Source organism: Mobula hypostoma, chromosome 10, assembly GCF_963921235.1.
Source record: "Mobula hypostoma chromosome 10, sMobHyp1.1, whole genome shotgun sequence".
NCBI lineage: Eukaryota > Metazoa > Chordata > Chondrichthyes > Myliobatiformes > Myliobatidae > Mobula > Mobula hypostoma.
The window spans coordinates 124,336,299-124,363,065 of NC_086106.1; the positions used below are offsets into that span (position 1 = coordinate 124,336,299).

Consider the following 26,767-nt stretch of genomic DNA (forward strand, 5'->3'; position numbering starts at 1 on the left):
TAATGAATTATTTAAATAAACAAGAATGCTTAATCAACCAATATGCAGTATATATACAAGATCGCTCAAATATTAAATACACTACATCAGCCTCTAACTTCATTTTTATATATTTCTTTATAATTGTTAAATGTTGTTGTTTTTGTTGAAATCACGGCAAAAGACGGCAGCAAATTCCTAATACATATATATATATATACATATATATATATACAGTATATGATGAATAAGGTTGATCCTTGATTCTCTTGGTTGCTGATCATTGATTCAATGCCGATATACTCTGCAAGGATCTTTAGAATGGTAGAAGATGCTACCAAAATATTGGTTCTTTGTTCCCTTTCATTTCAATTCCAGATTTATGATCATGCCATTTTAAAGAAAATTTTCTACCTGGAACGTGGAGAACTATCACCACAGCACTTGAAAAATTACACTAATGTAGCTGCATGCCATGAAAATTTATCTTTTAGATGATTTTATTGCATGGTTACCCTAGGCAATTAATTCAATAAATCTTGCTGTCAGAAACCTTGAACTCTAGCCAAGAATAAATTAAATGCATGGAATTTGTGAATTCACTTTTCTGACACGTTGTTTGGGAAATTATTTATCAATTGCATTTCACTCTCTGCCCTGCAATTATTGTTTATTATATAAAAGCATATCACTGCATTTTAATTCACACTGTGTGACAAATGTTTGCAATCAGGTGCATAAAACTCATGTAAAAATTCCAGGGACTTAGAAAATTAATCGCTGATAATTTGTGTTCATTAAAACGAGACTAGATTGGTAAAATGGTATTTCCACAGAATATAGATTTGAAAGCCTCCTTGCAGAGTGTTGCCATTTTTATTTTTTATCTTTATTTAGAGATCCAGCACAGGATAAGCCCTTCCAGCTCTTCAAGCTGTACTGCCCAGCAATCCTCTAACAACTCCAATTTAACCCTAACCTAATCACAGGACAATTTACGATGACCATTTAGCATATCTGGTACATCTTTGGACTGTGGGAGGAAACAGGAACACCCAGAGAAAATCCACGCATTCCATGTAGAGAGCCACCTTATAGAGGATGCCGGGATTGAACCCTGAACTTCGGGATGCCCCGAGTTATAATAGCATCACGCTAACCACTATGCTATTGTGGATTTAAGGTAGTTATCTTTCTTGAGACAGGCCAGGAAGAGAGTTTATAAAGACCAGAGAGAGCATAGGAGCAAAGGTTTCACTTAACTCTTCTCAATAGCTGAATAAACTTGTCAAGTGCCTATCAGGGTTACAAATTACTGATGTTATTTGGCACTAGAATACATGCAAACACTGTATTTGTAAGATCCAACAGCCTTTGATCTGATTTAAGTTTTATCTTGTTGAAGGCAACTTCCCTCTAATTTCTCAGGTAATAACGGCAAGGGTAAGATGAAGGAACACATACCAATCCTCATAGAGGGATCAGAAGTGGAGAGTGTGAGCAGCTTCAAGTTCCTGGGTGTCAAGATCTCTAAGGATCTAACCAATTCCCAATATATCGATGTAGTCATAAAGAAGGCAAGACAGCATTAGGAGTTTACATACTTTATTAGGAGTTTGAAGCGATTTGGCATGTCAACAAATACACTCAAAAACTTCTATAGCTGTATTGTGGAGAGAATTCTAACAGGCTGCATCACTGTCTGATATGGGGGGAGGGCTACTGCACAGGACCGAAAGAAGCTGCAAAAGGTTATAAATTTAGTCAGCTCCATCTTGGGCACTAGCCTACAAAGTACCAGGACATCTTTAGGGAGCGGTGTCTCAGAAAGGCAGTGTCCATTATTAAGGACCTCCAGCACCCAGGGCATGCCCTTTTCTCACTGTTACCATCAGAGAGGAGATACAGAAGCCTGAAGGCACACATTCAGTGATTCAGGAACAGCTTCTTCCCCTTTGCCATCCGATTCCTAAATGAACTTTGAAGCTTTGGACACTACCTCACTTTTTTTAATATACAGTATTTCTGTTTTTGCACAGTTTTTAATAATCTATTCAATATACATAACTGATTTACTTGTTTATTTATTATTATTATTTATTTCTCTTTCTGCTAGATTATGTATTGCATGAACTGCTGCATCTAAGCTAACAAATTTCACATCACATGCTGGTGATAATAAACCTGATTCTGATTCTGATATTGCAATGGCCAGAATGTCTCTTGACACATTTCAAATGAGTAAAATCATCTAAAAGATAAAAGGATATGGAGTTGGCCAGGAAACTCAGGCACAAGAGATTCTGCAGATGTTTGAAATCCAGAGCAACACACACAAAATGCTGGAGGAACTCAGCAGGTCAGGCAGCATCTAAGGAAATGAATAAACAGTTGACATTTCAGATAAGGCCATTCATCAGTACTGGAAAGGAAGGAGAAGAGGCCAGAATAATAAGGTGGGGTGGGGGAGAGGGGGAGAGGAGGACAAGCTAGAGAGTGATAGTGGAGCCAGATATGTGGGAGGGGGAAATGAAGTAAGAAGCTGGGAGGTGATAGGTGGAAATGGTAAAGGGCTGAAGAAGAAGGAATTTGCTTGGAGGGGAGAGTGGATCATGGAAGAAAGGGAAGGAGGAGGGGCACCAGGGGAAGGTGATAGGCAGGTGATGAAAAGAGGTAAGGGGGGGCTAGAGTGGGGAATTGAAGAAGAGGGAAGGGGAGGGTGAAAAATGAACAGAAGTTGGAGAAGTCGATGTTCATTAGGAAACTCAGTTGCTGCTTCACAAGATGTCATTCCACCATACACTAGTGGGGGATGGGATAAACTGATAGCACTTTTTGTGATTCTGGTAGTCACTCTGTGACACTGATCAACATTATACCTAAGGTACATTCAGTGGCCACTTTATTAGGTACAGGAGTGGAACCCAGTGTGGTTTTCTGCTGCCACAGCCCATCCATTTCAAGATTCGACGTGTTGTGTGTTCAGAGATGCTCTTCTGCACAACACTGTAGTAACTCGAGTGAGATCCTTCATAATGTTACTGAGCCTTTCCCAGCACCTTTCTGTATATACCATATGCCCCTGAAGGCAGATAGCATTCATGGTGGAGAGGAAACTTTCTCTCCACTATGATTGTAAAGAGTGAAAAGGCGTTGTGCGGTTTATTCTTGAAAATATATTTTTAAATTTTTTTCCATTATGAATAAAGTTTATTTTGTTAAAATAATTAACTTTGTTCCTGCACTTTCACTGATAGCTCACAAGATGATGCTTCCTCTTCAGGTTTGAAAGGAGCAATATTCTAATTCAAATAGAATGCTAACTTAGGTTAATTAGCAAGTACATTTTCCAGCATAACTGAGGAAACAAAACATAAATCTTTCTCTGGGAAACCTGGATGGTGTTATTGTTATGTTATTAGGAAGAGCAAATGAATGATTGCTGATAATTAAGGCTAATTTGCATATACAAATTAGATCAACTACTGCGGGAGTATAATTGAGAGGCATTGCTACTGTTTGGCAATGTCATTCGCTGAAAAAATTTTTCTGTGTGTTGCTTAACTAAATGTGCAACCTTTCTTTTCTGATTTAAGCTGCATCCTCACAGGAAGGTTTGCCAGGAGACTTGTATTACAGTGCTGAATTTTCTAGCACAGTTTTCTTGCACACCAACAAGTAGCATTTATACTCACTCTAGTCATTACAGCCAGGCATGGAAACACCAATGCCCTTGAATGAAAGACCCTACAAAAAGTAATGGATAAGGCCCTGTCCATCATGGGTAAAGCCCCTCCCACTATTGAACACAACTGCACAAAACAAAGCAGCATCCATTATCACGGACCCACAACACCCCAAGACATTCCTTTTCCTCACTGCTGCCATCAGGATGAAGGTATTGGAGCCTCAGGATCCTCACCAGCAGATTCAGGAACTGTTCGTAGGCCTTTAACCATCAGGCTCTTGAGCCAAAGGGGAAACTTCACTCAACTTCACTTGCCCTATCATTAAAATATTTCCACAACTAATGGACTCACTTTCAAGGACTCTTCATTTCATGTTTTCAATACTTATTGTTTCTTTATTTTTGTATTTGAACAGTTTGTTGTTTTTTGCACACTTGTTGAATGCTCGAGTTGATGGAGTCTTTCATTGCTTCTATTATAGTTATTATTCTACTTGGGATTAATTGAGTATGCCCACAAGAAAATGAATCTCAGGGTTGTATATGGTGACATACTTTGATAATAAATTTACTTTGAACTTTTGAACTTTGAATTTCTTTCTTTGGTTTCTCTCCATGGCTCCAGCAACTATTCCAGATTCGACCACTCACCTGCACATTAGGAGCAATTTACAGTGCCCTATACATATAGACCATAGGAGCAATTTACAGTGCCCCATACATATAGACCATAGGAGCAATTTACAGTGCCCCATACATATAGATCATAGGGCCATAAGGCATATGAGCAGCATGGAGCCATTTGTCTCACCATGTCTGCTTCGCCATTCCATCATGGATGATTTATTATCCCTCTCAACTCTATTCTCCTGCCTTCTCCCCATAGCTTTTGATGCTCTCACTAATCAGGAACCCATCAAAATCCGTTTTAAATATATCCAGTGACTTAGCCTCGACAGCCGTCTGTGGCAATAAATTCCATAGATTCACCACCTTCTAGCTAAAGAAATTCCTTCTCATCTCGTTCTAAAGGGATGCCCTTCTATTCTGAGACTGTGCCCTCTGGTCCTAGACTCCCTCACCGTAGAAAATATCCCCTCCACGTCCACTCTATCTAGAACTTCTAATATTCTACAAGTTTTTCAATGAGATCCCCTCATTCTTCTCAACTAAATGTGGGAGGAAACCACAGGAAGAATATTTCAACTCCACATAGACAGCACAGGACATTGCTGTCAAATCTGTTTCATGTCAACAGTGAGACAGCAACTGTGCTACCTGTACACCCTCAATTTTATTGTACATTTTACTTGCTCACCTGCACTGCAATCAATGACACGCATTTGAAGCATTTTCACATTACTGCTCACAGTAAGTCCCTGCAAACAGCGCTTACATACTTACTAACCATTACGCCACTGGCATTTAGGGCAGCAAAGAAGATCCTCCATCTCTGGTGGCGTTCAGGGCTTCCTTCATCATGTCAATAGCTTCCTCGGTTTTCACTACTGTCAGTCACACAAGTCCCAAATAGAGACTCAGGAATATCGTCGCATTCAGATGTAGAATGACTCTTCATTGATTTTTCCAAAACAATTTGGTCTTAGTCTGGCATCTACCCTTTGACCTGTTTGACATGGTGACCCTACCAAGAGCCAAAGCACAAAGCCCTGACTTCAGCCAACATAGTTCCCTGGGTCATTGAGACACGCAAGCCTCCGAGCCCCATGTCAAGATTATGATCCTTCTGGAGGCACAAACAGCACTGACCACAAGATTCTTCTTGAAAATCTAAATGCAAAACAATACATCAGATGCTGAAAATTTGTAGCAACAGCATACTGGATTTACTCAGTGGGTCAAGTAGTACCTGTGGGGAGAGAAATATATAGATAGATAATTAATCCCAAAGGGAACTACAGTGTCACAGTAGCATTACAAGTGCACAGATGTAAATATTAGAAGAGAAGTAGAAAGAATAAAATATAAATTACCACAAGCAGTCTAACAGGAGAGGGGGTCATCAACTCCTCGGCTATAGGTTGACTAATTATACAGCCTAATGGCCGAGGGTAAGATTGACCTCATATAGCGCTATTTGGAGCAGTGGAGTTGCTTAGTCTATTACTAAAAGTGCTTCTCTGTTCAGCCAAGTTGGCATGCAGAGGGTGAGAAACATTGTCCAGTATTGCCAGGGTTTTTCGGAGGGTGCCTTGTTCTACCACAGCCCCCAGTGTGTCCAGTTTGACTCCTATAACAGAGCCAGCCTTTCTAGTCAGTTTAGTGAGCCTGATGGCATCACCCGTGCCTCAGCACATCACCGCGTACAAGATTGTACTTGTAATAACAGACTGGTAGAACATGTGGAAGGTGAGGCCCGCATACTCCAAAGGACCTCAGTCTCCTCAGGAAGTAGAGGCAACTCTGGCCCTTCTTGTACACAGCCTCTGTGTTGGTGCTTCACTCAAGTCTGTCATCCAGGTGCACATCCAGGTACATGTAGGTCCTCATGACATCCACATCCTCACCATCAATAGTAACAGGGAGCAATGCAGGCTTAGTCTTCCTAAAGTCCATTACCAGAGGGAGGAGAAGATGGCGCGACGCAGCGCATGCGGCCGTTCCGAATGATATCGATATGTGTTAACTAGGGGCTGTGCACAATCCTGATTTGATGGAGACAGCCATAGAAGCACGGAGGAAAACCTGGAGAAACTTCTGAAATGCCCGCTTCGCTGCTGCTGCTACTGGGCAATCGAGAATCTCAGGAGGGGAAGGCCCCGAATCCTTGGCTTTGCCTATTGCCTGTTGCTGGGGCCGGGGTCGAAGCACTTGGCAGAGATGGTGCTTGGTGCTCGGTGTCGGAGGGCTGGTTGGAGGCTCGGAGTTTTCGGACGGACTCGGAGTCGGACTGTGGTTGGATGTTTCCAGGATGCCGCATCGGCAAGTTTGCGGCACTGGAGGTTCACCAGCTGCTTTTTACTTTTTACCGTGTCATGGTCTGTTCTTTATCAAATTACGGTATTGCTTTGCGCTGTTGTAACTATATGTTATAATTATGTGGTTTTTGTCAGTTTTTCAGTCGGTTTGTCATGTGTTTCTGTGATATCATTCTGGAGAAACATTGTATCATTTCTTAATGCATGCATTACTAAATGACAATAAAAGAGGACTGTGTGTCATAATCTAATCTAATCTACTTTGTCTTTGAGATCCATGATTTTCCATTACCAGAAATGTTCTTTTCTCCATACCTTTGGAATATTTACAGAATTTTTGTCTATTTGTAAAATTCCATTATATTTCTTTTTTTCTGATGTAAATGCTGGAAAGAAAACAAATCTCAGGGTTGTATATGGTAAAATATACATACTTTGATCATAGATGTACATTGAAGTTTGAACATTCATGATTTTACTCTGATTCTTGATGTTGCTGAGGAATAGGTATTGGCCCAAAGAATCTGATGATAAATTTCCACTTCTTTTCAACACACTATCTTCGGATTTTTTTTACATCCACAAGAGGTTGAGGGGAGTGTTGAGTAAAGTTCGTAAGACTTTGAGAGGCATAAACAGAATAGACACAAGAAAATCTACAGATGCTGGAAATCCAAAGCAACACCATCAAAATGCTGGAGGAACTAGCATGCCAGGCAGCATCTGTGGAAATGAATAAACAGTTAACATCTCGGGCTGGGACCCTCCTTCGGCACTGACAAGGAAAGGGAAAGATGCCAGATTACAAAGTGGTAGAGGAGGGGAAGGAGTCTAGCTGAAGGTGATAAGTGAAAAGTGAGAGTAGAAAGAGTCTGACTGAAGGTGATAAGTGAAGCCAGTTGGGTAGGATGGGTCAAGTTCTGGAGAAGGAATCTGACAGGAGACGATGGTGGGCCGTAGGAGAAAGGGAAGAGGAGGGACCCCAGGGGGAAGTGATAGGGAAGGTGAGTAGATAGCTGCTATCTTTCTTTCTGTGTCAACATGCATGCACTTAAGGTGAGGGGGGAAAGATCAAAGCTGTGTGGGGCAAGTTCTTTCACAGAATGTGCTGTGAGGGATGGTGTTGGTGGTAAATACAATAAAGATGTACAGTATAAGAAGCTCTTAGGCATATAAATGTGAAGAAAGTGGAAGTATATGGACATTGTGTAGGCAGCATGGATTAGTTTTGTTAGTTGTCTAATTGCTAGCTTCTTTAGTTTGGCACAATGTCTTTTCCTGTGTGGTACTGATCTATCTTCTGTAGAACATCAGTTTAGTCACTCATGGCAAAAAAAAAATTGGCTGCTACATCATCAAAGTAATTTAAATAAGTCATGATGATGTTCTGAGTTAGTGTGAAGGAAATTCTTTCCTTCCTCGTTATTTGGCCAATGGGAATGTCAGAAAACAAGCCAGTCCAAGCCCTAATGGGCTTCCGTATCTCCTCCCATTAGTCTGCTTTACAACTTGAACATAGAACATATGATAGTATAATGCCATACAGATCCTTCAGCCTGTTGTTGACCATTCAGTTGTGCCAACCTTTTAACCTACTCTCAGATCAATCGAACTCTTCCCTCCATTTTTCATTCATCCATGTGCCTATCAGAGTCTCTTACATGCCCTTAAAGTATCTGTCTCTGCCACCATCTCTGGCAGGGCGTCCCATGCACTCACAACTGTCTGTAAAAAGACATACCTCTAACATCGCCCCTACGGTTTCCTCCAATCACCTTAAAATTATGCTTCCTCATATTAGCCATTACCATCCTGGGAAAAGACTTTTGACTGTCCACTAGATCTATGCCTCTTATTGTCTTGTGCACCCTTATTATGTCACTTCTCATCCTCCTCCAAATTAAGAGAAAAGCCCTATCGTAATTGACCGACCCTCATTAGACATGTTCTTTACTCCAGATAGTATTCTGGGAAATCTCATTTGCACCCTCCCTAAAGCTTCTGCATCACTCTGACAACGAGGCAATCAGAATTGAACGCAATATTCCAAGTGTGGCCTAACCCCTTCTGTGGCAGGAGAAGATACATGGGTTCCCTGGTGTAACAAGGCTGAGTTTTGTAGGCTTCATCCTTCCTTACAGATCACTTAAACCTTGTTCCCAAATCTTCTTCGGGAAAACAGGAGTGGATCTGGGAAAAAGGGCAGGAAAGGTCGAGACCAACTGAAGGAAGGTGTGAAGCAATTCCCACCTCCTACACACAGATAATATTTGAGAACACTTCAGTTTCTAAGGTACTCTTAATGTACGTTATGGTTAACCACCAAGCTACCCAGACAGCTCAGACAGACAATATTAAGAAAAAAAATGGTTTTATTGTAGGTTGTTATTATTCAACACACTGGTAATATAATTAAGCCCTCTTTGAGAGAAGCAGTCATACCAGTTCATACAATTATTATTTATACTGAGACATTACATTTAAAAAGAACAAAAAATACCAATAACAGTTTAATGTTTGTACATTTAGTATTAATGTTTCCAAATGAACACACAAGTGACAAAAATGCATTAACTGTGCAACACAGCTGAAACACAAAGCAAAACAGGCAGATAATATTTCATATTTAAGCCAAAGAAATCAACCTCCCACAGCTTTACAGAGATTAATCAATAGCTTAACATAATTACATTTTAGCTCTCTGTACAAAAAATTCATAACTTACCAAAAAATTATTATTTTTTTACAAGGATAGATAAGAGCATGCCTGTCAAATGAAGTCTACTTGTGATGTTGGGGTCGAATGTGTTTCCCTTAACCTTTACACTGGATGTGTTCCTCCCCTCCACCTACATCCTTGCACCACATCCCTCCTTTAATCAATGGTATGACAGCAGAAACTCAATGGATGGCTCCAACCAGTTTGCAATGGGATGCAAATGGTGAAGCAACTAATAGGCAGCAAAAGAGTTTCTGAGAGACATGGTGGTGCGGTGAGACTGAGAGAGAATTGGGTGCGTTGAGAGATGTCTTTGAACAAAAAAAAACCTCTTTTTGATCAGGCAGTGAACTTGTCAACTTTTGGCAGTAACAAATCAGTAGATGTGCGTATTTTTTTTTCCAACAATGGAATTTTGATTAGGAAAATTTTTAAAAAAACTTGGAAAGTGAAGGGTGGTATTTACAATGTCTTGAGTAGGTGCTTGATGTGAAGTGACTGCACCCAATGCAGAAGAGGAATAATTTAAACATGGCATGAGAAATAGACTCAATAATTCACACTTGTCAAACAGAATCAAAATCTGACAAAACATGGCTTACTGTCAAAAATTATCTGCTTAGCCAATATTCTGCTTTATTTCTCTAATAAATAAGTTTCCAAATTGGAGCTTTATTATATAAAACATCTTTAGTCTGGTTTAAAAATGTAACAATAAGTCATGACTCAATGTACCACAAGCATCAAAAGGAATGGAAACAGGTTTTATACCAATAAGATTGACTTGTGCCATATTTTGTTTTAAATAACCACTTACAATGCAGGAATAGCAATAATGACTATTGCCCTTAACTCTGTTACAATATGGGACAAAATCTCTGAAGAACTTGCACACACTTGGCTAGAAAATTCTACCTTCCATGGGACACTTTATAAACAAGCTTAAGAAAGTGTTTCTTTATCCTGTTTGTCGTGAATTCAAGAATTATCATCATTAATGCTAGTGAATATCTGAGGAGTTGGTGGAAATCTCACAGAGACATCCTTGGAGATCTTGGTACTTAACTGTCCGCTGCTCTGAGCCAGGCCAGTTTGTTACAACCTCTGTATTCAGGCTGTAATTACACTTGATCAGTTTTCAAAAGCAGGGTATCTTGTCCCTATACCCATTACGTGAGTCCTGGAAACAGGCTCTGTGCTCTGAATTGCTTAAAGAGATTTCTAGGAGATCCAATAGAAAGCTTCAAGATTAATCTTCCTTAAAAAAATTGCAAGACACTTCCCCTTGCTCCTGACCAAATAAAATGAAGACACAAAGAGCCTCAAGTCCTTTCAGTAGAAAGTGTGCACTACCACCTGCCAGCCACAGCAAGCCTAATATGTCCCACTCTGTAAGCAGAGTTTGTGTGTACCTCACCTCTGATCCCAGTCATTCAGAAGCAAGTCATCCTTGAACTTGAAGGGTTGTCTAAGAAGAAAATTTATTTACCACCAAAGACTGGCTTGGCCTTTCATTGGAAAATCTCTTTCAAACTGTGCTGCAGATAAAGGTGAAAATCAGATTGTCTTTTGTTTATTGAAAAAAATACCCAATTGGTTCCTTACCAAAATGATATTCCCCTTTGAGATTTTATTAAATATCTAAACTGTCAACACCTTGTCCTTTTTCATTTTTTCCTCCTCTGTAATCCATCCAAAAGAGCAGCCATTTTGTGTTTACCCTTTAAACTATATGACAATCAACTGTAAGTTACTGCCGGTTGATCAGAATATTAGGCACCTGTTGCTTTTCATGTTCCCTTTTCCAAATTTATATGATATAGTTACTCAAATTTATGGTACTTTGAAAAACTAAGATGCTACTTTTAGTATAAATAAATCCACACTATTTCAATCAGTCCTTTGGAAGATTATTTTTGAACTCAAATTTGTGCCTGTGGGTCTTTTACAACTCAATACCAATCTACAACAAAAGGTGAGTCAGCTGGCTGTGATCAAGATAAATCAGACCCTTTGAAGTCACATTCACAATATAGAATGCGACCTGCAATTTTTCTCCAACCAAAATGTCTAATCATATCTTCCAAATATTATGACATATTGTAATAATGTCAAGTATCTTTAATCTTGCTCTTATTTCTTGGAAACAGGAATGATTTAGCATCTCATCAGTAAAAGAAACCAAGTGTAGTCTTTCTTTTCATTTGGGTATCCAGGGAGTTTTAACAATAGGTTACGTTCGTCCTTCACCAATTCATGAACCACCAATGGCTCAACTGTAATACGCTTATACTTTTGTTCACAACCCTTGCATTGCCTATCACCAAGTTAACCCCTTCCCAACCCTGTGGTGGCCCTGCATTCATTTATCCCCACCTCTTGCATCTCCCTCAAGTGTAACCACTTCAGTAATGGCAATGGTGGCTTGGCTCTGCCCCAGAGATTGACCTCGTCATTGACTCTACTGTCCTTCTCTAAGCCTTCCCTTGAAACTCAGACCAGATTAATGATCACAAACTCTAATAACTCCTTCTGTGGTTTGGTGTCAGCTTGTGCCTGCTGTGGAGTGCCTTGGGTGATTTACTTCAGGAAAAGTGCTATATAAATGCAAATTGCTTTGATTACTCTGCTGTGCAACAATTCCTGAATGACTATCTTGGGTGATGAACTGATCCACAATTAGCTCTCTAGGGAATTTGTCGGGAGCTTGAAGGCAGAATTATTCTCCCTAAGCAATGTTGACATATGAAAATTCATATTTAATATTGTATCCACTCATGATAAACATGGAATTAAAATCTATGAATTTACTTCTGTGCATTTATTTTGTAGGATTGATTACAGTGGCGATTTTATATAAGGTTCCAGTGAGGTTAAATACCTTGTATCTATACAATGTTATTAACATAGGAGAATATCCCCAGCAAACTCATGGTTCTGGACCAGATCCAAACGTCATTTGATGGGACATTAAGAGCAAAAACGAGCTTCTTATCAAGGTAGTAAGTTTTAAGGAGGGTTTTGAAAGTCAAGATGGATTATGAAATATTGTGGTAGAGAGTACAGCAGGTCAATGTTACTGAATATTTTGTTCCCAGATGAATGTAGAACGTAAATACAGGTAGAAATATTTATTTATTCACTCACTCATGAGATGAGGGAGTTTCAGAGAAGGTCAGCATTTACTGTCCATTCGTTATTACCCTCAGGAAGATGGGAATGAGCTTCCTCCTGAACTGCTGCCCCCTCTCTATTAAAAGAGATTTACAATGGTTTTGGGGTGAACGTGAGAGGCAGCATTGCAGTGATAAGGAAAATCAAACCACCAGACTGTGAAGTAAGTAGCGCTGATGTCAGATTAGATATGGTATTTGGGGCAGGGATCAGTATCTGAAAGGACACTAAATTTCTCCACTATCTCATTACTGAAGGCAGGAATGGAGGAACTTTGGGCTTAGGTTTAGTTCTTCCACTAACAATGGGAAGGACCTGTGTCCATGTCTATATCTCCTGCAAAGTTCAAAGATTGTGGGAGTATTGGTGGCCTAAAGAAGCAATGGGTCTTCATTCAGATTCCGACTGTATATGGACCTCTCAATGAAGTTACCCACTTCTCACTCTTTGCTCATAGATCTGTGAGTTACTTCAGAGAGCAACTGCGGTGGATAGGCTATGTCTAATTCACATCTTCCCAAACAGATCCTTACTCCCAGTTGAGGGAAGGTTAGTGAACCCCTGGTGGGCAAAGAAAACATTTCAAAGATAAGATCAAAATTAGCTTGAAGAAGTTCGAGACTACATCTAAAAACTGGGAAGATATTGCATTCAATAGATTCAGCTGAAGGAAATCTGCTCAAGAGGGAGCTGTGCCACATGAGAGTGACCTCCACTGTGCCACACAGAATATGCGGCAGCTATGAAAGGAGAGACTGAACCACCAAATGACTCAACCACTAACCACAACCACCACTTACTCTTGCCCACACTGCACCAGAATATGTGGATCCTTGATCGGCCTCTACAGTCACCTGAGGATCCACCAGTGACATCCCCTCTGGAGAATATACTCGACTCATATTATCATACGAGTGTGCTTCAGATAACTTACTCATTCCCGGAAATGCTATTTAACTGCTTTTGCTTTGGCAGGGACTTCGACATACATTGTGTGATGAAGTTGAAAGGAAGTTTGTTTGAAGATGTACAAAAAAGAAGCAAACGGGTCTTGAAGATAAACCATTTGTGGGCCCAACCAATGTCAATGTCTATATCTCCCACAGTGTTCATTGGACAAAGGGTTAAAGAGATGTATGTAGCGCTGCAAACACTGACGGCATGGTCACATTGTGTCTGGACTTTCAATCGGGATTGAAGGACCTAATGGCATGAGTTCAAATCCCACTGTGGCCGGTGCAACAAGTGATCAGGGGGTGTTGGAATGGGATATTGGCCTTTATTGCAAAGCAGATGGATTATAAAAACAGGGTAATCTTGCTTTAGCTGTCCAGGACGCTGATGAAACAACCCCTGCAGAACAGTATACTATTTCATCCTCTTTAAGCAGGCTGGGATACATTGAGGCAGATCAGACAAGATTCACGAGGTTGGTTCCAGGTCATAGGCTGATTCCTGACTTCACTAGGCTGTCTTCAGTGGAGTGACTGAGCTTGGCTAAATTCGACTGGCGAGGAAGAAAGTTGATCTCGTGGAAATGTAATATTCTTGGGGGGGGGGGTGCAGCTGAGAGAATGATTTTCCTTCCTTGTGTACCTAGAACCAGGGTGCATGGTTGCTACATTTAACATGGAGAAGACGAAGATTTTTTTCCCTTTGAGAATTGAGACTCTTACGGATGCTCCAGCCCAGGGCACCATGGAGGTAGAGTCACCAAACATGCCAAGAGCCAAGGAGGACCATGATTAACACTGGAGGGGAGATGAGGAAAACAGCAGCAGCCAGGAATATGGGACTTAGGCCAAGATCAGGCCAACCCGATCTTATCGGATGGTGGGGCAGGGATTGAATTTTAATATTCAGCAAGAGGATTTAAATTAATTTAATGATATAAAAATGTAATTTTTTAAAAATTCCATTATCAGAAGTGGTAGTTATCAGTACTTGCACTGTAATATTTGTATCTTAATGGATAACACATTAAAATAAAGGCCCATCTGGTTCAGTAATGTCCTTTAATGAAACAAATCTCCACATTTACCTTAATATGGACCAGATGTGACTTCAAACCCACAGTTGCCTCTTAAGTGAAAGGGTTCATTCTGCCATTTGAGTAGCGGTTGTTGTTCCTATTTCTTGAAATAATATCATAAGATGATGTCTCTAAAGCTTACCACTCTGTCCAGATGGCTATACAAATTGGTGCAGCCCCTTTTACACTGGCATTTTTAGGAAGATGTCCGTGGACTGCAGAGCAAGATATTGCAACCAGAAGATGAAGCTAAACACAACGGCTTGCTAGTCAAAGATGGGCTGCTTATTTAACTATTATTCAGATTATGGGTGTCACTGAAAAAAGGCAGCATTAATTACCTATCTTCATTTGATTTTGATGAAGGAGGAATGCAATTCTTTCTGGAGAAGGTGCTCCCTGGGTACCTCAGAGTGGAGAGTTTCAGAATTCAGGCCCAGTGACATTGCAGGAATGGTGGTACACTCCCAGACCAGGACCGTGCATGAGCTGGAGGGGAAGCAGTTCCTGTGCTCTTGCTGTTTTGTGCTTCATGGTGGGAGAGGCTGAGGGTTTGGGAAGTATCAGCCACAGGTCGATAGGGTCATCCAGAGAGCTTTTGGTACATTGGCCTTCATAAATCAGAATATAGAAGTTGGGATGTTATGTTGAAGTTGTAAAAGATGATGGTGAGGCCTAATTTGGAATATCATGTGCAGTTCTAGTCACCCTCTTACAAGAAAGGTATTTATAAGATTAAAAGGGTATAGAGAAATTTATGAAGATGTTGTTGGGACTTGAGGACAAGATTTATTGGGAAAGGTTTAATAGGACGTTATTCACTGAAGTGTAGAAGAATGAGGGGAGATTTGCTAGAGATATATAAAGCTATGAGGGGTATATATAGGGTAAATATGCAAGCAAGCTTTTCCACTGAGGTTGGTTGAGACTAGAGTTCATGGGTTAAAGGTGCAAGATGAAATGTTTAAGGGAACATGAGCAGGGACCTTTTTCACTCAGAGGTTGGTGTGAGTGTGGAATAAGCTGCCAGCTGAAGTGGTGGATGTGATTTTGATTACAATATGTAAGAGAAGTTTGGATAAGTACAAGGATAGAAGGTGTTTGAAGGGCTATTGTCCGGGTGCATGTTGATGGGACTAGGCAGAATAATAGTTTGGCACAGACTAGATGGGCCAAAAGGCCTGTTTCTGTGCTGAAGTGCTTTATGACTCTACAGCCAAATTAAACCCACTAATCCTGGAGTGGTTGTTGTACATGGTGGAGTGTGCACTGGGGGTGAGGCGGGGGGGCAAATAGCAGTGAGGATTCAGTTGGATGCCCTGCTAAATTGATCCCCTTCACCCTTGTGGTTGACTATGAGGTGACCACAAATTCTCTAGATTCCTTCATTGCCATTGGGCAACAGTTTGCAAGTAAGGCTTTATCCTTTGCAGTTGGTACAAGGAGGTATGGTTCTGTAGATATGTTGTCAAACAGAAAGTGATGGTGGAATTGGCAGTATTCTCTTTTTAATAATGGCAATTTATTTTTGGGCCCTTATTTTACAAAGTCAATCACCAAAATCCTCATTTTCTCTTCCTTTATCTAACCCCCACAACAACCTCCTATTAAGAAAGACAGAAATAATATTGATGTGTATTCAGTTCCCACCGTTGTAGATGAGAGGGTATATGAAGTGGTGCGTAGAACACCTTACATCATTGAGTCTTGCATCATACATAAGACTTCCTTTTGTTCTAATATTCCTTTGCTGGCTCTTGGAAAGACCGATCCAATTTGTCCCTTTTTCCCTGTAACCCTGCAAGGTCTTTTTAGGTATACATCCTCCTCACTTAAACTCCGCCATAAAGTTAATGGAGCAAAAGGATTTGGGAGAAGCCAAAGCCTTTCACTGTGACCCATTCAATATACTTAGGCAATAGGAATACTCAGTTCTTCTATGCCTTTTGGTACTGCACACCCACAGGCCACTTCCCAGTAATAATAAAAATCAAATGAATTCACCTCGTTCAAGTGCAAGCTTTGGAAATAAAAGGCAATGGCTGATCGGACAATGAGTGGAAGTTCCAAGGAACTCTGCAGACAGAGCACAGCAACGTTTCAAAATACCAATCAAGCCCAGGGAATGAAAGGTATTCAAGTCTGTGACTTACCCATGTGTGCAGACACCCCAATGTAGTGTTTCTGTGCCCATGAATTATCTATCTTCTGTTGTATTTGGCTGTGCTTTCAAAAGTTAATAAGGCACAGACAGCTTTGCCTATCCTAATCTTTTCCACCTCTGCGTTTGTCAGGTATGCATCCTATTAAAATACCTAGCATGAATCCTTCTCTTCTACCTCACTGCATTGCATTTACCTTTTGAAGCTCAACCAATATTGATAAAGAATGGACACTGAATTCATGATAATTGTACCTTTTACCAGAGACAGGCTTAGGAATGCTTTAAGGACAACAAAATGGCACTTAATTCATAAGAAATTATATTGCATGTCATGTTTCCACCAATAACCACCTATAATCATTTCCAGCTGGCTACATATAAACTCAGTTGAGATAGTCATCAAGTGAACAGGATCCCTTGTGCTGCTTGCTTCAGTTAAGTCTGATGCATTGTGATAAAATTTGATACTGAGAATCCTTAGTAGATTCGATGTAGTCTGTAGATGTCACAGATCTTGATCCTGGACAGATGCCGTGAGGTATCTGCATATGAGCACTCCTTTCAGAAATTCTGCCCTCAGCTGGTAATGGGGTGATGATGACTCATGTATCTGACACAGGTTAACACCATGTCCCACTAAGATGAAACAGTGAGAAGTTTCACTGGAGCATGTTAAGTACTTGTGCAACAAACTTTCAGGCCTTTGATTCCTTTTTAATCCATTCATCCATCTTAGAGAAATCTTAGTTCTTCAAGCCATTTGTTCTCCAAAAATGTTCAGAGACGAAATCATCACAGTTGGAGGCAGTTTTCTGTTCTGTAATTTGGTGTGGGGTAAGATGTTGCATAAAGTAATTTTAAAAAATCAGAAGAATATGAAAGAGAGGAGCTAAGATCTTCAGTTACAGAAAATAGAAGCCAAATATCTCTGATGATATTGTCATGGCAGTTGGAAGGGTTAAAACCACCTTCAAAAATATACACAGCCCAGTTTTCAGGCTCTTCCTTATAAATGACAAGGGCTGGAGCGTGGGATTTTCCCTTCACACATCACCTAGGTGTTAGGAATTCTTTCTTAATAAATATTCTCAAAAAAAAGTGCTTGTGATCACCAATCTCTAAGGCATACCTGACAACATGGAAGATGGTGAATTCCCACTTTGCGGAAAGCAAGTAGAGAGGACTTCAGTTCAATGAGCGTTTTTCCATTTCTACTTGAGTGTGTTTTCCTTTAAAAAGGGTATAAAATAAAGAGTCTGATGACTTGCCTGTGTGAGGGTCAGATGCTATTCTAACCCTGGGGCTCAGTCTGCACCTCATTATTCTGTAATGGTCCATCATGTTCCTCGCTTGTCTGAGTTACAAGAAAGTATAACAATGAATTCTTTGGGTGTAATTCTTGTTGAGAGTTTCCATCAGTAACTCAGCCAAGTCGTTTACTTCATATTTTCTCAGATGCTTTTTGACTTCCCGTTTTAAACTGATTTTGCCTTGTCTTGGCCTTCAGGCTGTGTACAATGTGGTGAAAAGCCCGCTGTCATCTCAAGGACAAGCCAAGTCAATGAAATCAGATGAAAGCACGGAAAACGTATGTTGTTGGTGTTTCACTCCACCGCTCCTCTCTCCCACCTGGACTTCCTCCTCCCCCGACATACTGGCTTCAGATTATTCGGTGGCTTCAGATGGGGGGAGTTGGGGGGGGCGGGCATAATTCGATCGAGTAACATTGCGTGAGTCTGAAGCGCAGCGGGAGGGGTGTTGCTGGAGGCTCGATCTAGAACCTAGAGCTGGCAGTGAAATCTGCCAGTCATGGTCCTGGCAGAGGTAGAGATGGAAAATGCAACCCAAATGGAAAAGTAGAGAAGAGCAGCATGCAGCACAGTCACTACAATAGGTGGGCTTCCACCCTCAACCAATGGAGTCCCTGCCGGGTGTAGCGAACCAGGGAAGTCATAGTGCTATGCTGCGTTAATGGTCCCATCAGTGTGTCCAGCTCATGAAAGAATTCTGCAGTGAAGAAAAGAGAGAGCAGGAAAAATTAGACTTCACAATGTGTTTTAGCAAAATAGCTTGAAAACGACAAGATGCTGTTAAGTAGCATTATTGCAATATTATTTTAAACATTGTCATGTTGTTATATTCCACCTTCATTGCCTCATAAAATACTCTATTTTAAGATCCTAATACAGGCTATTTGCATCCCGTTGACTCTCTTTGATGGCAGACTTTATTGCTAATTTGCAATTTATCTGCATCTAATGAAATACATTTGGTTGATATTATCCCTTGTTAATTCTCAAAGCAAAAAAAAACATGAAGTGGATATTTTTCCATCTTAACTACAGTGCAAGCAACATCACTCAGCTGTAATATGCCTTGATGTAAAACCTCTTAACCTTAAACTTTTAATTAAATATCACAAACAAGCGTTGAAGTGCTTTACATGATTGGGCATAATTTGGTGGGAATTTTTTTTATTGCGATTTAATATCCATTTCACTAGCTGGCCTGGGACTCCAGTGTGCCCAGAAAGAGGATTTATTTGACTTTTTATAAGCACATGTGACTGGGAGGGTTATCCGGCACATAGTCAGTTCTAAACAAACATAAGATCGTAAGGCATAAGAGCAGAATTAGGCCATTCATCAAGGGGGGGGGGGAGAGACAGTTATACAGTACTGTGCAAAATTCTGAATGTCTTAGTTGTGTATATATACACACACATAAAAAAATTCATGACATACGTGAGTGTTGATAAACCTAATTCTGATATGGGTCTCTATTGTGGACTGAGAGAGTGAAGGGGCAGGGAGAGGGGAATCATGGTTTGGAAAATGGGAAGGAGAGGGGAGGGAGAGGGAGACATTCTGTCATGGTCAATAAATTGATTGTTTGGAATCAAGTGACCTTGCCTGGTGACTCAGGGCTGGTTGTGTCTGCACGTGAACCACTCCCTGCCCCTGGCAGACCTTCTCTGCCACCTGTCCCACACCCCTCCCACAGCGCTCCACCCTCGTCATTCCCAATATCCTTAGCTCTTGCCAGATTTACAAACTCGCTCTCCACTCCATGTTGACAAATACAACACTGTACAAACGTCTTAGGCACGCTAGCTATATATAAGTGCTCAGGACTTTTGAACAGTAAAGTCGAGACATTTTCCAGATGATAGATATCAAGTGTAAGGTGCACAGAATGCTGAAGGAACTCAGCAGGTCAGAAAGCATTTCAGGCTGAGACCCTTCATTAGGCCCGTCTCTTTATTCTTTTCCACACTTGCCAGACCTGCAGAGTTCCTCCAGCATTTTGTGTGTGTGTGTGTGTGTGTGTGTGTGTGTATGTGCGTGTGTGTCTTACCAGGGGGGGACCTATATTAGTTTTTGATAAGACTATTAAGACCACACCCATGAGGTACAGGAGCAAAGTTAGGACATTCAACACATTGAGTCAGGTCCACTATTTGATCAAGGCTGATTTATGCCCCTTAACCTTGTTCTCCTACCTTTGCCCCCTAGACTTATAAGAACCTATGTTACCCCAAGAAATATAGCTGGTGACATTTTTCCTTGTTTTACAAAATTGGATTTGGAAGGCTTGTTTCATTGGTGTTGGAGATTTATCACAGCTCTCCCGCTGACATTTGTCCTGGTGATGAGGCAGTTCTGGCTGGCAGTTCCAGTGGTGAGGGTCAATCCTGACATTCATGACATTCTGTGCTGTCAGTGTGGAGTTTGCACCTTCTCCATGTCATCAGGAAGCTCCATGTTACTCCCACATCCCAAATATGTGATAATTAACCAGTATAAATTGCATCAAGTGTGAAACTGAGGGTTTTTTTTGGGGGGGGATGCAGGCAAAGTAAATTGGGATTAGCGCAGATCCTCAATGGTCAGTGCAGACTCTGTACATGTTGAGTGAATCTATGAAGCCAATGGAATTTAATTTGAGACACACAATACAATGTGCTGACACTTGTATAGAACATAGAACACAGAACACCACAGCACAGTACAGGCCCTTCAGCCCACAATATTGTGTCGATCTTTTAACCTTCTCAGAGATCAATCTAACCCTTCCCCCTCACATAGCCCTTCATTTCTCTTCCATCTCTCTCTTAAATGTCCCTAATGTATCTGCCTCGACACCACCCCGGCAGCAAGCTCCAGGCACCCACCACTCTGTGTGTAGAAAACCTATCTCTGACATCTCCCTTATACTTTCTTCCAGCCACCTCAATGTTATGCCTGCCCATATTCGCCATTTCAACCCTGTGAAAAAGGTGCTGTCTGTCCGTTTGATCTATGCCTCTCATTTTAGACCATAAGGACCATAAGACATCGGAGCAGAATAAGGTGATTCGGCCTATTGAATCTGCTCCGCCATTCCATCATGGATGAATAATTATCCCTCTCAACCCCATTCTCCTGCCTTCTTCTTGCAACCTTTGACATTCTGACCAATTGAGAATCTATCAAACTCTGCTCTGAATGGCTGTGGCAGTGAATTCCACAGATTCACCACCATTTTGTGTGTCATATTAGTGAAGCTGTCTTCACTACCTCACTCTCTCCCCTCAGGTGGGATGAGGTGGTGCCCATGGCTCCGTACTCTACAATACCAACAGACAAAAGTATGTGTGGCTTCAACCGTACTGACCTTTGTTCTCTCTGGCCAGCTTGTCAGCAGTGTCCCAGTGCTCGTAGCTCCTCAGGATGTTGTTGGTGATGTTGACATGACTGGCTGCCATGTGGTGGATCCGTTGTGGTATGCTGATGGTTGCTGAGGGTGACGACCCACTGGTGCTGGTGCTGCTCCCGTGAGACCCGACTGAACTGACGGGTGATGGACTGGGTGATAATGGGGAGGCTGTTCCTGTGGTTCTGTGTGCAGAAAAACACAAAACAGATCATAGGCTTAGAAACCAACCAGGAGAAGCCAAGAATCTCAAAAATTTATTGTCTATCCGCACTGAGCTTTTTTTGGTAGCTTTTACAATTTATTCTGCATTGTTATTGTTTTACCTTATTGTACCTCAATGAATTGTGTAATGATTTGGTCTGTATAAACAAGCTTTTCACTGCACCTTAGTATATGTGACAAAAAGAAATCAATATCAACTACAAGCCATGTCTTACAATGATACTCTAAGCACTTCCTCAGTAAGGCAGCCAGCATAGTCCACTGCCCCTCCCACTCTGAACATCTTCTCTTCTCCCCCTTCCCACTCCCCAATCAGGCAGAAGGTGCGAAAGCTCGAAAACACACATCACCAGGCTCGAGGACAACTTCTATCCCACTGTTACAAGACTATTGAATAGATTTATTGTAGAAGATAGACTCTTGACTTCCCAAGCAGATTCAGGTTCAATCTACCTTGTCAATGCGTGTGCATCTTATTGTTTGTAGCTGTAACAATTTGTTCTGCATTCTGTTATTGCTTTCCTCTTGTAACATACTGGTGTGCTGAAATGACCTCTACGGACGGTGTGCAAAACATGTACCTCAGTACATGACAATAATCACTCAGTTACCAATAAGTTTAAGTCAGAAGGAGACAAATGAGTCATTCCTTATACATTTTATTGACCGGAATTGCTATCTCTCAAGTAAATGGTAATTCTTGATAGTGAAAATTCAGACAAAGAATGTTTGACAGACTGCTTCTCTTCCCTCAAATACAGCCTCACCTGCCGAGCGTTCTGAAATTCTTACTTTCCTCCACTTACTGCATGTCGATAGCTGGGAGGAGAAAACCTTTCAGTTTTTTATCAGGAGAAGCTGCTGAGGTTTTGATAACCATTTGCAGTTGCTGCTGAAGAATATTTAAACAGATCTAGAGAATCAATTGCTCTATTAAATAGATTTATCAAAAATCAACCCTGTTTATTAAAAAATAAACAGTTTGTATCCCAATTTGTTCTTTCTTATGAAAATTCTGCACAGTTTATGTTTAATGTACAGTATATCTTGAAATTCAGCTACAGATTGGCAAGTATGATGTTGCGGCCATGTCCGAAACTTGGTTAGAGGATGGCTGCCTTTGGGAGCTGAACGTCCAAGGATATACGGTGTATCGGAAAGATAGGTTAGTAGGTAGAGGGGGTGGTGTGGCCCTGTGTATAAGAAAAAATATTAAGTCATTAGAAAGGGATGACATAGGATCGGAAGATGTAGAGTCTCTATGGGTTGAGTTAAGAAACGGCAAGTGTAAAAGGACCCTAATGGCAGTTGTATACAGGCCTTCAAATAGCAGCCGGGATGTGGATTACAAGTTACAGCAGGAGATAGAAAAGGCATGTCAGAAGGGCAATGTCATGATAATCTTTGGGGATTTTAACATGAAAGTGGATTGGGAAAACCAGGCCAGTACTGGACCTCAAGAGAGAGAATTTATAGAATGTCTAAGGGATGGCTTTTTAGAACAGTTTGTTGTTGATCCCACTAAGGGATCGGCTGTGCTGGATTGGGTATTGTGCAATGATCTGGAGGTGATAAGAGAGCTTAAGGTTAAGGAACCCTTAGGGACCAGTGATCACAATATGACTGAGTTCACTTTGAAAGTTAAGAAGGAGAAACTAAATTCCAATGTGTTGGTATTTCAGTGGAATAAAGGAAATTACAATGGCATGAGAGGGGAACTGGCCAAGGTTGACTGGAAAGGGACACTAGCAGGAAGGACAGCAGAGCAGCAATGGCAGGAGTTTCTGCAAAAAATGAGGGAAGTGCAAGATAGATATATTCCAAATAAGAAGACATTTTTGAATGGAAGAAGGACAGTACAGTGGCTGACAAGTGAAGTCAGAGGCAAAGTAAAGGCAAAAGAGAGGACATACACGGAAGCGCAAGTTAGTGGAAAGATAGAGGATTGGGAAGCTTTTAAAAATTTGCAGAAAGAAACTAAGAAGGTCATTAGTAAGTAGAAGATGAATTATGAAAGGAAGCTGGTGACTAATATCAAAGAAGATACTAAAAGCCTTTTTAAGTATATAAAGGGTAAAAGACAGTTGAGGGTAGATATAGGATCAATAGAAAATGACGCTGGAGATATTGTAACGAGAGTTCAGAAATGGTAGAGGAACTGAATGTGTATTTTGCATCAGTCTTCACAGTGGAAGACGTCTGCAGTATACCGGACACACAAGAGTGTCAGGGAAGTGAAGTAAGTGCAGTGAAAATTACGACTGAGGAGGTGCTCAGGAAGATTAATGGTCTGAGGGTGGATAAATCTCCTGGACCTGCTGTAATGTACCCTTGGGTTCTGAAGGAAGTAGCTAGAGAAACTGCAGAGGCATTAACAATGATCTTTCAAGAATTGATAGATTCCGGCTTTGTACCGGATGACTGGAAAATTGCACATGTTACTCCGCTATTTAAGAAGGGTGGAAGGCAGCAGAAAGAAAACTATAGACCTGTTAGCCTGGCATCAGTGGTTGGGAAGTTGTTGGAATCGATTGTTAGGGATGAGATTATAGAATATCTGGAGGCACATGACAGGATGGGCCAAAGCCAGCATGGTTTCCTGAAAGGAAAATCCTGCCTGACAAATTTTCTGCAATTTTTTGAGGAAATTACAAGCAGGGTGAACAAAGGAGATGCAGTAGATGTGGTGTACTTGGACTTCCAGAAGGCCTTTGCCAAGGTGCCGCACATGAGGCTGCTTAGCAAGATAAGAGCCCATGGAATTACAGGGAAGCTACTAGCATGGGTGGAGCATTGGCTGATTGGCAGAAAACAGAAAGTGGAAATAAAGGGATCCTTTTCTGGCTGGCTGCCGGTTACCAGTGGAGTTCCACAAGGGTCAGTGATGGAACCGCTGCTTTTATGATGTATGTCAATGATTTGGACTATGGGATTAATGGATTTGTGGCTAATTTTGCCAATGATACAAAGATAGGTGGAGGAGCAGGTAGGTGAGGAAATAGACAGCCTGCAGAGAGACTTAGATAGTTTAGGGGAATGGGCAAAGGAGAAGGTTCAGAGAAGATGCACGAGAATAATTCCAGGAATGAAAGGGTTACCGTATGAGGAACGTCTGGCAGCTCTTGGGCTGTATTCCCTGGAGTTCAGGAGAATGAGCGGGGATCTCAGAGAAACATTGCAAATGTTAAAAGGTCTGAACAAATTAGATATGGCAAAGTTATTTTCCATGGTAGGGGAATCTAGGACAAGAGGGCATGACTTCGGTATTGAAGGATGTCCATTTAGAACAGAGGTGCAGAGAAATTACTTTAGTCAGAGGGTGGTAAATCTGTGGAATTTGTTGCCACGAGCAGCTGTGGAGGCCAAGTCATTGGTGCATTTAAGGCAGAGATAGATAGTTTCTTGATTAGCCAGGGCATCAAAGGATATGGGGAGAAGGCAGGGGAGTGGGGATAACTGGAAAAATTGGATCAGCCCATGATTGAATGGCGGAGCAGACTCGATGGGCTGAATGGCCTGCTTCTGCTCCTGTATCTTACGGTCTAATATTTTTCTTGTGAATACTTTTGGATTGGGGTATAGAATTGTTATTTTTCATGTATTTTTCTCGTAGTTTAACTTCCCTATGCTTGCTCGTATGTTTCTATAATTACCTGTATATGTACTTTTTCAATGAATTACATAACCAGAAGACAAATCTCAGGGTTGTTTACGGTATACAGTACATACTTTGATAGTACAGGTACAAAGCTGTGCAAAAGTCTTTGGCACAGGTAAAAAAAGTCTGTAAGGTGACAATGTTTTCAAATTAATGAAATGAAAAGCTTTTAAATATCAAAAAATACTATAAAGTGCAGTAAACATTTAAAAAACTAAATCAAATCAATATTTGGCCTGGCCACCCTTTGCCTTTAAAACTGCTTCAAATTCCCTTTGGTACTCTGTTGTGCAGCTTTATATATAAAAAAAATTGGCTGGTAGCTTGTTCCAAGCATCTTGGAGACCTTGCCACAGTTCTTCTGCAGACTTTGGCTGTCTCCCTTGCTTCTGTCTCGCCAGGTAATCGCTAGACAGGCTCAACGATGTTAAGATCAGGGCTCTTTGGAGGCCATACCATATGAAGCCATATAAAAAATCAAGTACACAAGAGATACTGCAATGCAATACACACAATATGTTAGAGGAGCTCAGCAGGTCAGGCAGCATCTATGAATGGGAATGAACAGTCAACATTCTGGGCTGAGACACTTCATTGGCACTGAGATCTCAAGTGTCTAAGACTTGTGCACAGTACTGTCCTTTGAATTTTTACCTTGAACTTTGAATTTTCCAGTAATTACAGGACAGTTGCTTCTGTATTTTTCTGAAAAAAACCTATAAAATGGCCAGATTCAGGTAGCATGACACCTGTTAGTTTTCCATAACAGGTGTCATGCTACCTGAATCTGGCCATTTTATAGGTTAATTGTTATCATTGGAATAATCTGCTCAGAATGTGAGATGACCATGACCATGACTATGACTATGACTATGACCTTGTTAGTCTGGTCTTTCCCTTCTTCTTTCCACACTTCTGGTTTTTCTTTGCTTTTGCAACACTTAATAAAAATGATCAGAAGCAATCAGTTTATACCTCATTCTTGACTTCCAGAGAACCTTTGGATCACAAAAACATCAAAATCCAACAATGCTGTGTCCCGTGATACTGATGCAAGAACGTTTTTCATCATATTTACATGTACCTGTGCATAAATTTGCCTTTGCCTCTGCTTGCTGCAAAAGGATTCTGACAGAGAGAAGCAAGCCTGGTCACATGGACTCACAATATGATGGAAGTGTATATCTGCAATCAACTTCTTCCCTGACTTTCAGAAGTCAAGTCCAAAGTGTAAGAGGTGCAAGAGCACAGGGTAATTTTCCGTTCCACTGGATTTTAGTGGACTGTTTATTGTGAGTTCGTCTGCCTCTGAATTACAGTCTGGTAACAATGGGGTTGTTAGACACACTGGCAGTGGCCCAGCATTTAACTCTGAGGTCTGATGGGCCGGCTGGGACAGTCCCACCATCTGTCAGACCCATCCATTGCCATGTGCTGGAGAATTAGAACAAATTATCTACCCAAAGTGATCAGTAACAGAACTAAAGGCCACTG

General features: G+C 41.0%; 1 protein-coding gene across 3 annotated transcripts in view; it reads right to left on the minus strand.

Moving 5' to 3' along the window:
* Positions 1–8,981: 8,981 nt before the first annotated feature.
* The window catches only part of aff2 (AF4/FMR2 family, member 2), a 711,233-nt gene continuing 693,447 nt past the window's right edge, over positions 8,982–26,767 (minus strand). For all 3 annotated transcript variants that reach the window (XM_063061151.1, XM_063061150.1, XM_063061152.1), the window contains exons 20-21: positions 21,352–21,575; positions 8,982–18,702 (exon numbers count right to left, since the gene is read on the minus strand). In XM_063061151.1, the coding sequence (XP_062917221.1) occupies positions 18,581–18,702; positions 21,352–21,575 (346 nt within the window). In that variant the 3' untranslated portion in view covers positions 8,982–18,580. The remainder of the gene's footprint in view (positions 18,703–21,351; positions 21,576–26,767) is intronic.